Source organism: Gavialis gangeticus, unplaced genomic scaffold, assembly GCF_001723915.1.
Source record: "Gavialis gangeticus isolate Ggan-Ray unplaced genomic scaffold, GavGan_comp1, whole genome shotgun sequence".
Classification (NCBI taxonomy): Eukaryota; Metazoa; Chordata; order Crocodylia; family Gavialidae; genus Gavialis; species Gavialis gangeticus.
In genome coordinates, this window is record NW_017729000.1 from 6,811,155 (window position 1) to 6,823,499 (window position 12,345).

Consider the following 12,345-nt stretch of genomic DNA (forward strand, 5'->3'; position numbering starts at 1 on the left):
CAACACCTTTTAAAACAAACAAACAAACAAACAAACAAAAAAAAGAGTCCAATGTGTGCAGCCCCGAGTTAAGGCACCAGATTTGTTAAATAAGCTACAGGGCAAGGACCAGGGGAGTCCAGGCAGACCCCCACCCCGCCAGGGCAGGCCGGTCCCCGCAGAGCAGGTCCAGGAGAGGAGCCAGGCCAGGGCAATGGCTGTAACCACTGTTCCCTGCTGCAGCCATCAGCCCCTCCCCCCACCCGCCCTCTACACAGCAGGGGGCGCCCTAGTGGCCCCAGAACGAGGCCCCGCCCCCGCCCCATCGCCACTGACCTCGCTACCTCATCCGCGTTACCACAGGAACAGCTCCCACCTCCTCCCTCCAAACGGAGGCCGGCGATTGGACGCGGCTAGCCTCCCCCTCGCCAGGCCAATCGGCGTGCGAGAACCAAAACAACCCCCGCCCCGTCTCGCAATCCCGGAGGGAGGCAGGGGTGGGCCGTCCCTCGCTTCTATTGGACTTTTCAGCCTGCCTGTTTCTCTTTCCATCCAATGAGAAGCGAGGGGGGGAGGGACGATTTGAGAGCAAGGAGAGTTCTGCAGGGCTCTCGCGAGAGCGCGGCCGGGTGAAGTTGGCAGACGCCATTTCGCAAGTGGCTCCTGACGCTGGCAGAGGAACCCGACACCCCCACCCCAGTCTGAGGGGAGGCCGACTCGGCTCTCGCAGCAAACCGCAGAAGCAAGAGACCCTCGAGGGCGCAGCGCGGTGCTGCGGTGTGGGCCTGAGCCCTGTCCGCTCCGCAGCACGGGAACAGCCTGCCCCTCATGTCGGTGCCACAAGGCGCATGCCCCTGCCATGTAACAGGCATGGCGCAACTCGACACTGAGCCTAGCCTGGGCACGCATGCAAAGTTCTTCTCGTGACGCCATAATGTACCACCAGCTACAAAGTTAGCGCTTGAAAATGTGTTGGGCTTTATAGCTGGTTTCCGTCCAGCCTTCATTGGAAGGTGGGGGAGGGCCCCCAAGCAGGACAGCTAAGATGGACCACGTGCAGCCAAGGGATCTGTTCAAGCCAAAAATTGACTTGGGTTTGCCCCTTCTACGCTGCCGAAGCACAGCTCCTGTGGGATGCTAAGCTTTGCCACCCCACCAACAACGCACACGCATTGACTGCCTCGGGGTTACGCAGCTGAACAAGGAGGGCAGCTGTTATCAAGTAGCAAGCTTCAAGGAGTAGGATTAAGCCTCATTATAGCGTAAAAATGTGTGTTTTCTGCCTTTCAAAAAAATCACACCGAACGGGAGGGTGTTAGTAATGCAAAAAAACCCACCAAAAAACCACCAAACACAACAACAAAAGCAGCCAAAAAACAACAAAAAGCCAACAACAAAAGCAGCCAAAAACAAAAAGCCAACAACAACTGGCTGTGTAGCTGAAGAATATACAACCTTGTTTAGACATTAAAATATTTCAGGGGTCAGGCAGAAGGTAGTCTTGGATTTAAGTTTTCTACTGAATGAAAAATCCAGGCCTTTGCATCTCTACTTCTAGGGCATGGCTGTATGTAAAACTGCATTCATTTTACCGCATTTTAAACTGATTTAGTGAAGTCAGGGCAACTTTTATGCATTCCTATTCAAACAGATTTAAACCAGACCATTTAAAAAATGTGCCTTGGTAACAGGATGCAAGTGTGTTAAAAGAAGGTTACGGTTGGAAAGTTCAGTTGCTGCTAACTGAATACCCCAGTTTATAATTTAGTCAAATTTGGGCGTTTTTTCAGGTGGTCAGCAAACAGCATACACTTGACAAAAGGGAATACCCCTGCTCAGTTTCAAGACTTTTTGCTCCAAAGCAATGGGATTGTAAATATTAAATAGTCTCATTAAAGATGGACAATTTTTGCTTCAATTCAAGGAAATTGAAGGAAGGAAGGAAGGAAACTGAACCAAATAACTAGTATGAGATTTTTAAGCTGAAGTAGCTGAGTTGAGCCAGTTTATAAGCAAGTAAAAAGAGGGTTTTATTATGGGAAGTACTGGCTGCTGCTACTCTTCCTGTAATGTTTACATAGTGCTAGTCTGGAAAACATTGTAACAGCTCAGCCTACCAAAACAAGTATGTCAGTGCCTAGAGGGGCTTGCTATCTAGGGGGAGACAAAATGCTATGACCGCATTTTAGTCAGGTTTCACAGAATATTTAAATGTATACCAAATTTTTCACTTTTACTTGGCGAAGTTTTTATTGTGCCTAAAAAGTTCTCAAATTTGAGCTGTTTGAATTATACTGCATTAAACACCCCATCCTCTTCTTTAGTTTAGGAGAGCTGAGCTGACTTTATTTCAATCTTGTTAAGAGTACCTTTGGCTTCACAATTTCAGACCAAAAAGAATTTGAGAAGTCATGAAGGACTGAGAAAGGACATCTTAGGATGAAAAGTATGCTCTTCTACAACAATGTCATTACATTGTTGTAGAGGAGCAAACAATAAAGCACCTCAAAATTAACAGTTGTGCAATTATAAAAGTATGTTCATGGAGAAGTTTGAAAAATTTGTCTTTTAACACTTTTACTGGCCCCAAATATACATGGCACGATAATATTTGACAGCCCTGCTCTCTGCACCTTAATGGAATTGATGAATGATTAAAATTAAAGCAAGTTAATGGGTCAGGGACTTGCCACAAAACACCTGATGAGCCTAACTGTTCACATATGTGCACTTACCCTGCAGTAAGCAAAAGTGCACGCAGAGGAGCTGCTACTACAGGGTAAGTACAAGGTACAAACACACTTAGCTGTTTTGATAAGAGTTCCCACCTACAGAAACACAGTAAAGCAGCTAATGAGTTTGTCCATTGCCTTTACTGGTGTAGCTGTGAATTCCCATTTGCCATTAAATGCAAGAGACTAAAGTGAAAACTAGTGTAAGCTACTGTACCTCCCCTAGGCCAAGGCCACTAACCACTAGACTGAAAATCTGGCGGACAAAGAATAGAAATAGTTATTACAAAAAATCTTTTTTGTACTTTGTTTGTAGGCATGTTCTGCATATAAATCGAGGTGGTGTCAGGTTACTGGCCCAGGTAATGACAATGGAACCTACCTCACATAATGATCCAAGTAAGCAATTTTATGAGATTACTGAATACATAATCTATCAAGGAAATAACAAAAACAGTAAACATATATTCCAATATGAAAATGTACAGAATTTAAAGGAATTTAAATGAGAGTTTTATTACTAAGAAGCTCATAATAGCAGAAAAACAAAACAAAAAGAACTGGAGGGCAAGGTTTAGCTTGGACATTTTAAAAGTTTCTAGCTAGTTGCAGGCAAATATTCTTCTAGGTGTGGATTTGTTAAGATGATACACTTGGGGCTGAGTTTTTGGACATACTCTAATAATGAAAAGTACCCCTTGAATTTTAATTTCACTGCACTAATTATGGCATAGTCTATTTGAATAACTACCCAACACTTAAAATGCATGCATCTAACTTAGATAATCTGGTTTTGAATTTGTTTTATTCAGAAAACTTTGTACCTCTTAAGAGAAGATCTATGGATCTCCAGGGGGCTTGAGCGAGGTGCATTACCACCGCTATAAAAGATGTGGAGGCTGAGATATAGGAAGTAAGGGATATTAAGTTTAAAATGACTAATCTATTTTTTTTGCAGGTAAAAATCTGATTATTGCTGGAAGATAAGGGAAAGCCTTATCCTCTTAAATTTTCTTTAATGGGCTTTTGTACAGTTATTTTAATAGTTTTCATTCTTTTTGCTGGATAGTCTGTTTTGTTTGCCTAGATCACTGACACAGAGGAGGGGTTTTTTTGTTTTTTAAAGCTCCTTGTCCCAGAAAACAGAATCTTTTTTTCTCTGTTGTTGCACAGTGCTTAGCAAAGTGAATCTGGGTTCATAATTGGCACTTATAGGTAATACAAATGATAAACAACAAAAAATGAGTAAGCTTTACAGAGTACCTAGGTCTATTAATCTAATTATTTTCAATAGAGACATCAACATGATCACTCTTATAAGAAATTTTTCCAAAGTCATAGAAGAAATCATTCAAGAACAGAACAGACCTTGCTGGAATTAGGAGAGCATGCCATCTGTCTGGGTGAAGAGAACACCTTCTGTATATTGATCTTCATCCTTCCCACAGGGTCAGGGGAGCTCAGCCATTTTTGCAGTGCCACCCTCTCCCCCTCCTCTAGGAGAATGGTTCTTAAATTGATACTGCAGCAACTGAAGAGTGATTCACATGACCACAGTACAGCTACTTTAGCACAAAACTGTGTTGGTACAAGGTCCCATACAGAGGTATACTAACTACGTCTAGGTGGAACACTTCCTGAACTGGAAGCAGTACAGCTTCCTTAGCATGGCACTGCTCCAGGAATAATTAGTTGCTTAGCAAAATACTTCTGCAAAACTAGGTTGTATTTGGAGAACATGGTAGGACTTGGTTGGGCCCATCCATAGCACCTCTGCAAGCCGCTGGCAGGGGTTATAAGACCACTGGTTGAGAACCAGTCTTAGATTCCTAGAAAGGTGCTTCAGGTGGCATGGCAACAGCTTGGATGTAGTGCAAGGAACATGAAAGGGTCAGATGGCACAGGAAGCCACATTATCCCACCTGGCCATAGTTCTCAGTAACACAGCATGAAGTTCCACCCCATACGCTGTTTGGGGACTTTTTTTTTTTTTTTTTTTTTTTTGGCAGGGAGAAGTGAGGAGTGGGTAAGAATAAAAAGGGACAAGCACAAGCAACTATTGGGAAGTACAGGTATTGCAGCTCTGCCAGTCACATGGTCAGAGACTGAAGAGGTCTATTGAAGGCAATACCTAGATGTCCTTGGTCCTTGTTACTTGCCCTCCCTTCCTAGGATCCACAGGGGTACTGGCCAGGAACTGTAGTATTTCCCACTGGGCTGGTGTGGGACTCGGGAAAGAATTTTTTCCCCCCATTACTTACTCGCTGGGCACATTTACACATGCAGTTAATTTGACAGAATAAACTCCAGCACAGTTTGCACCAGAGTTTATTGCTCTCAGAGGTTGCGTTTGAGCACACACCTGGACTGCAGCACATTGAGTCAGGGCAGAACATGGCTCAGCATCCTGCAGAAGGGCCAGCTGGGGTACAGGGGTGCTCCAGTGTTGGGCTAGCTGGCAAGTAGCCCCTGCACTGAAGCACTCTCGTGTCCCAGCCAGCCCAGTCACCATCTACACTTGTTGCGATGCATTAAATAATGCTGCCATAGGATAGTGCTGGTGTTGAAAAGTACTATCCTGGGGTGGTGTTTATTAGTTTACTGCAGCCTAATACAGCCACACATGTAGGGCATTTATACACATACTTTTTTGTCCTGCAATGCGCCAGAGATCCGGCACTTCAGAGCAGACTCAATTAATCGAGTCTGATCCACACACGAACTGATGTGAACTGTGCTGTGCCATGTGCAGTTGTATAAAGTGGCAAAATGCACATTAGCGTGCAGAAAATTTCTGCATGCACTTTTGAACTAAAGCACCTTCTGTGTTTTAGTTCAAAAGTGCACTGCTGCAATTTTTCACCGCTTATACAACTGCAAGCATCACAGCACCAGGTGCTTTTCAAAGTGCCCAGCACTGCATCACTTGCATGTGTAAGAGTGCCCATAGATACTGAAATTACTGTGGAGCTAATTAGCTTTCCTTGTCCTGAGTTCCCCTTTTGACACCAAAACACTACAGAAGTTTGTTTATTGACTACCAGTAGCCATTCAGGTATTGAATTTCAGCATGTACATCTTCCATGGCTACATGCTGACAGTTTTCCGAGTTTTCTGTGGAAATTTCAAAGCACTGATTGGAATCTACAAAATACCTTAGTTGCAAAATTCCCAGGTCCTCCTGAACCTTGTGGAAGTGATATAGAATAGGTAATTGAACCAATTAAGAATATTTTGATCAAGACCACAACTTTCTCAGTTAATTCCAGCTGTTTGGTCATCCTACCATGTTTCCTCTTCTGTTTTTTTCTTCCTCTTTCCCTTCTCTCCCCTACCAGTCCTTTTCTGTTTACATACAAAATATTTTCACTGAGCTGTATTAACAATCTGCTCTCCTATGCCTTTTAGTAGCTACAGTAGAACAGGACATATAGTGGAATGGTAACCTCAGGATCTGATAACTTGATGGACAGCTCCTGTATAGAGGAAGGGGTCAAATCTTTTAAACACATAGACCCCTTATATGCCATCTTTTCGTGCAGTAACTGGCATTTATTTAGATCTTTAGCAGCGATGCAGCATTTAATTCATGGTGCTGGAAAATGCAGTTCTGATTTTTGGGCAGTGTTTCTAGAACACAAGAAGTCCTTGAGTTGCTGTATGCAGTAATATTTTGCACATGGACAGAGAAATCCTGATCCTACTTAAGTCAATGAAAACAAACCCAAAAACTAACAGACCTCAAAGACACGATTTTAGTGAAAGGCTAAAAAAAATTGAAGCCCTTCTAGCAACATTCGTAAGTGTTGCTAGTTTAATTTTGTTTAAGAGTTAGTATCTTGTGATTTAACAATGACTTTCTGATACATAAGTCATATGACCAAAAACACTGCACAGTTCCTCTCCTTAACCCAGGTATAAGGAAGGACACCAGTGCCCTACACAGTCATGCTACATCCGATCTGAACTTTTCTAGGTAAGTTGCAAATAAAACCCCAATTCCCCCAAATTAAAAGCCATCCTCCTGACAAATATCAAAAGTTTATGCTTTCCCTGGCCACAGGAAATTTTACATGGATTTATTTTTGGGTTGTATACTTGTCTTTGCAAATCTCAATACAGCATCATATTTCTTTTTAGTCTGTGCAAAGCAAGAATAAAGCCTCTTTGCCACTCAGACATGCCACTTGGGGGATTTAGCCAACTTATTTGTACTCAGTATAAGCAATTTTATTGAATAAACTTAACCATACTTGTTTTTGCTGTGCTGTCATTGCTGACTTGTTTGGATACGAGTCCTACCAAAGCTGCAGACTTCAGAGCATTGCCATAGCTCACTGATAAGTTTTCTGAAGCTTTCTTAGCCAGTGAAAAGATGGGAGCAGACCACCCTGCTTCTGCAGCAGTTTTCTCTCTCTCCTCGCTTTTCAGCTCGGTCACATTAGGAATCTGGTTTCTGTCAATGATCTCAAAATCTTCTTTCTGTTCCACGGCAGATGCATTGCAACTCTCCCCTTCAGCCATCTTTAAGATGTCATATGACACTAGTCATGAGCAATCGAGTTAAGCAGCAACTCCGCCCTGCCCTGCCCTCCCTTCCAATTTTGCTGGGAGGGGTGTGAAGGATTACAGGGGTACACTGAGCTGCAGTAGTGTGCAAAACAGCCACCTTCTTAAGGAAAAGTTCAAGATACTGAAACCTTTCTGTGATTATAAATCCTTTCCATTTTGCCCTGGATGTTTCAAGTTATACATTTAACTAGGTGTGTGTTTGTTTGTATTTTTTGGAGAGAAATTATTTATTGATTAGTGAGAAATCAATTAGAAACCTAGTAGGCCTTTAAAAGCTAAAACAGGGTCCCTAAATGTGGAATAACACATTTTCTCTCTCTTGCAAGTATATAAAACACAAGCCATGGTCCTGCTGTGTTCAGCTTGTATTATACATGGTTAGTTTACTGGTTTGTAAGTTGGCTGTTTTTGCCAAAGAGATTTAGGATTACTCTCATGAAAAGGGCAGTGACAGAGGACAGCAATTTGGGCATCCTATTACCAATAACCTTGCTAGTAAAACAAACAGCTTCAGCTTGAAATCCCTCAGTTTTTAGTTGCTTAGAGTATTTAACTTTCTTTTCTCAAATGTTTTTATTTAGTTACACACAGAAATGCTAAAATCATAAGGAAAGTAATAATTATTTCAAGTAGGCATATACAGGGTGTACTTAGTATTGAATGTGGCCAATTCAGCAGTAGAGAAAAGGAAACAAGTCATCACATCCTGTTATGCAGAAGAGTCCTGTTCCCCTTGTTAAGTTGGAAAATCTGGAGCCAAATAGGTGGTGTTGGTGAGCAATGCTCAAGCTCTTCTTCACATGCAAGTTCATGGACACATGTGGTAGATACAGATACAAACAGATCTCTGTCCTGCAAGAGGTACAGTCTGGTTCAAAGTCTTGAGTCTCTGTCATTTTGTATAGAAAATACATTTAAGTAGGACTGATTCTGCCTGACAGGCACAGTCAAAATAAACATCTAAGGCTAACTTACTTTTCATAGAACAGACAGCAATTTCCAAGTGCTGATGAAAGATAAGAGAACCTGTGAGGCTGAAACCTCATATTCACCCAGGGTTGATCCAGAGTACAGGCTTTAACTGCTTAGCCGGAATGCAGCTATATGTTTTGCACTCCATCTAGTGGAGTTAAGTGGTATTTAACCTGAATGTCCTTTATAAACAAAAGGAGGGACAGACATTGTGTAATAGTTAATTATGTTGAGCACTTGACCTTATGGGTTGTGCTGTACTGAAGTCAGCTGGGTGGGTGCAGGGGTGTGGGGGATCAGGACCCTACTGGACTAAAGAGGTGAAATGAGGGAAGCAATTTCACTTGATCTTCATTTAAAAACAAAAACTGGCTTCTATTTTTAGGTGTAAAAGCAGAACAGAGGGAACTAATAGAGCAAAGAGACACCTTTTCTGTCTCTTGAAATGCTCTTCTGAGCAGCCACTGTGCATCAGACTCATTAACGTTATATTATGTCACACGTTAGAATGGAAAAATGTTAAGTGGAATTAAGATGTGAAAGAAAAGATAACTGATCCTTTCTATACATTAGAACAAGAGAAATGAAATATTTGAATATATACAGTAAGGTAGTAGAGACATTTTATTTCAATCTTCCTATTACTTGAACCCACAAACTATTCTGTTGTGCACAAAGAGTTTACAGAAAAACCCAAACATACATACACTTACATGGTATAGTATTACCCATATGTTTTGGTTTCTAGTCATGAATAGAAGCTAGTTATTACCTACTAAAAGTGAATTTGAAGTTAGTAAGTTAGCCAGTAAAATACATTTACCAATAAACGATTCCTCCTGCTGTTTAGATTACCTGCAGGGAGATTTGAGCAACTCAAGATGTTGTTTAGCTGTGGTTGGGCTTTGGCAAAACTGCTGGAGTATCACGTGCTAAAATTAAGTCACTGTTGTTTAATTTCAAACATTTACAAGCGCAAAGGGTGTTACATGTGGCTAGCATTACCACTTATGAGGTGTGTCTATATGTCTCCCTACAGCAACGTAGCAATGTACTACGTTGATATAATGATCATGCGTGTCTACACGCGATTGCCAGGTACATCACCGTAGCATCACAGTCCCTGGATATAGCATGCCACTACTGCAATGTAGCAGCAAAAATCTACTAGCATGCTGTGCACACAGTGCAGTTACTGCCCATACTGCACCATGCTTTAGTGCTTCGTTTTGGCTTCCAAAATGAAGTACTAAAGCATGGCGCCATAGCAACATTGCCATATGGAGACGTGTAGACATGCCCATAGTTCCCTATATTGGTAAAAGCCCTAAAGTGAGTGCAGTTTTATTTCTGTATTACGTATTCCCCTTGTTTTGGAGTATCTTATTCCAGTAGTCCCCTCCATTACACTGTCAGGACAGCTCTTGCCAACTTTGTGAGGGCAGAGCAGTTTTCTTTTGACAGCTTTAGTTGTCTGGTAAGCATGCTGAAGAATGCAAAGATTAAATGACATCTGTTCTACATCCTTACTGTAACTGCAGAGTACGGGCTGCCATGAAGCCACGTTCTATTCTAGTGAAGTCAAGTTCTTGCATATCAGGTCCTGTTGTTAGGTTTTATATAAAACTTTAAGCAGGCGTTTTCCAGTATATAAAAAACAAGCCCCCCCTCCCAAAGTCACATATACAAAAATTGATGCTATGCTGAGGTAGCTGAGCTAGTTTGAATTTTGGAAGCAGTACAGCTGTGTTAGCATGGTGTTCTGCCTGGCCAAACATATCTGGTTTCCTAGCAGGACTAGTTTTTCATTGTGCCATACCCTGGGTGACTTGTCTAAGGTTACATGACAGGTCTGTAGTCAAGCAAGCAGTTTCAAGATGAACAGCACTGTGCACATTTTCCAGTGCAGCAGGGCTGAAGCTGAATCACACAAGTTTTACTGCCATTAATGCCTGTAAAAGTCTGTTTCTTTTTGTATGGGTGCAAATCTGTGGGTGCCTATTTTACAGGCATTTAGATGGTTGTATATGGATCTTTTAAATGCTAATGTTCCAGTGGCACCCTAAGAACCCCAATCAGGGCTGGACCCTCATCATGCTAGGCACAATATAAACACAGACACAGACTCCACTCTTGTTTTAAAACAAACCTGTAAGTTCTCTAAATGCAACAAGGGACTATTAAAAAGCAACAAGGGGAGAAGAGAGGAAGGGTAAGGATAACACTAAGACTGCATTTACAGAGTTTAGTAATGTTTGCAGTGTGCATGTGAGCAGGTTTAAAAGAAAAAACAAAATGCACTTCTGCGATTTTTATTTTTTCTCCCCAGTTAGCCTCTAAGATGGGGCCCCTGCTAGACTGGGGTAACCCTTTCCCGTCACCCCTTCTCCTGGAGGGCTGAGAAGCTTTCTTCCATGTGAGCAGTGTGGTGACACTGAGGTTACTAAGAAAACTTCCTAGTTCTGTCAATGTTCTCTTGTTTGCCCCATTATCAGTCAGCAATTAAGTTATTACACTTCCTAGAGACAACAGTTTTAGTTGTTGATTTCCCTGTGGTACAGCTAATCAGCCAACATCCCTCCCAATCACCTCTAATCAAGGAGTTTGCTTAAAACACCTCAAGTTATTTCCAGTTCTGCTGTTGTACCTGTGCTGTGGTTGAAACAACCATTCCTTGCCTCATTATATCCTTCCCTTCTCCCATAACACACCAGCATCCCTGGGGCAATATACTCTTTGCAACTGCAAGGATTAGTTGCTAGAAGCAGGAGCTTCCATGAGGGTGTCTGGGGTCATTTAGGGACAGAACAGGATGTTATGTAGGAGTGTATGAGGAGAGTGAAAGAGGCATATAAGGCAAAATATTGGAGGAAAGCATTGTTAAAGTTTTGGCAGCACCTCACATGGTAATCTTGGCTTGGGTTCAGAAGAACATTAAATATTTAGGACCAAAGCCCTGCCTGATGAAAGCTGATGGGTGGTCTGCCTGAATAAAGCAGAGTAAACCATGGAATTTAGGATTTGAGCAGATGTAGGTTCTCTTTATTACATATCATCATTATATCTCATGCTGCCCCAACTTTTTCCCACTTTTAGGGCTGCAGATGAAATAATGAATAGAAATAAAATGACTACAAGAAGTGTTAACATAAGCATTTACCACCTTTGCTGTCATATTGAAGCCCTGTGTCCCTATCACTGCATCAGCCCAGGCAATCAGCAAGGCTCCCCACTAGGTGACACTACAGCACCACTTTGGCTAAAGGTAGGAGCCTGATGTCTCAGGAAACATGTTGAAAAGATCGAGAGGGGAAACACTAACCATCTATGGTGTCTGCATAGTGCCAGGGCTTTCTAGAGCAAGTACTGGGGATCATGCAGTGAAACTGTCTAGGGACAAACAAATACCATGCAGGAATTCTTGTTCTCACCAAGTGTTATAAAATATTAGTAGGCTCAGCACAATCCTTAAAGTAAGATGCGTATTTTGGAGAGATTTTTCAGTGGCATCTACTTGGGGACAGAAGATGAGTGCCAGGGCAAACATACTAGATTTAATCTTTTTTAAATGCCTTACCTTTTTGATAGTACTGTTTTTTGTTGTCAGTTTTCAAAAGGGATCAAGCTGGTAAGCTTACCTGAGTAATTCCTGACATCATGGTCTCTAGTGAGAGCAGCCATACTAACAGAAGCCATCTTGGGAGGGAGGGGAAAAAAAGCTGCTATCTGGCTTGAATTTATAGAAGATTCAGAGCTGAGGTCCGTCCCTAGATTTGCCCTGGTACCACACCCTTTTGTAACATCCACTGTGAGCAGAAATGAGTAGTCCCAGATGAATGAAGGTGGCTGAAATACCCTACAGTCTTCAATAGCTTGATACTCACAAGTGCCAAACATTTGTAGTTTCCAGTGAGTTAAGCAGGATTTTTTGGGTGCCTAGTATTTCTGTAAATCAGGCCATTACTGGGGTGAATGCAGAAAGAGTAGAAGTTCCCATTTCTTTTGTTTGTGCTGTTAAAATTTCTTGTAAATGTTGCAAGGCTTCTTCAGAAGCCCAGGGGTTTAAAGGAGTTAAGCTGCTGGACCTAGC

General features: G+C 42.1%; 1 protein-coding gene across 5 annotated transcripts in view; it reads right to left on the reverse strand.

Annotated features, from left to right (window-relative positions):
• Window positions 1-11,966, reverse strand: part of RUFY1 (RUN and FYVE domain containing 1) — a 45,445-nt gene extending 33,479 nt beyond the window's left edge. For 2 of the 5 annotated variants that reach the window (XM_019506179.1, XM_019506178.1), the window contains exon 1: window positions 6,965-7,243. In XM_019506179.1, the coding sequence (XP_019361724.1) occupies window positions 6,965-7,235 (271 nt within the window). In that variant the 5' untranslated portion in view covers window positions 7,236-7,243. Of the gene's footprint in view, window positions 1-315; window positions 388-4,079; window positions 4,157-6,964; window positions 7,244-11,893 lie in introns of those variants that run through there. The other 3 variants (XM_019506180.1, XM_019506183.1, XM_019506182.1) reach the window with 3 other exon arrangements.
• Between the last annotated feature and the right edge of the window lie 379 nt (window positions 11,967-12,345).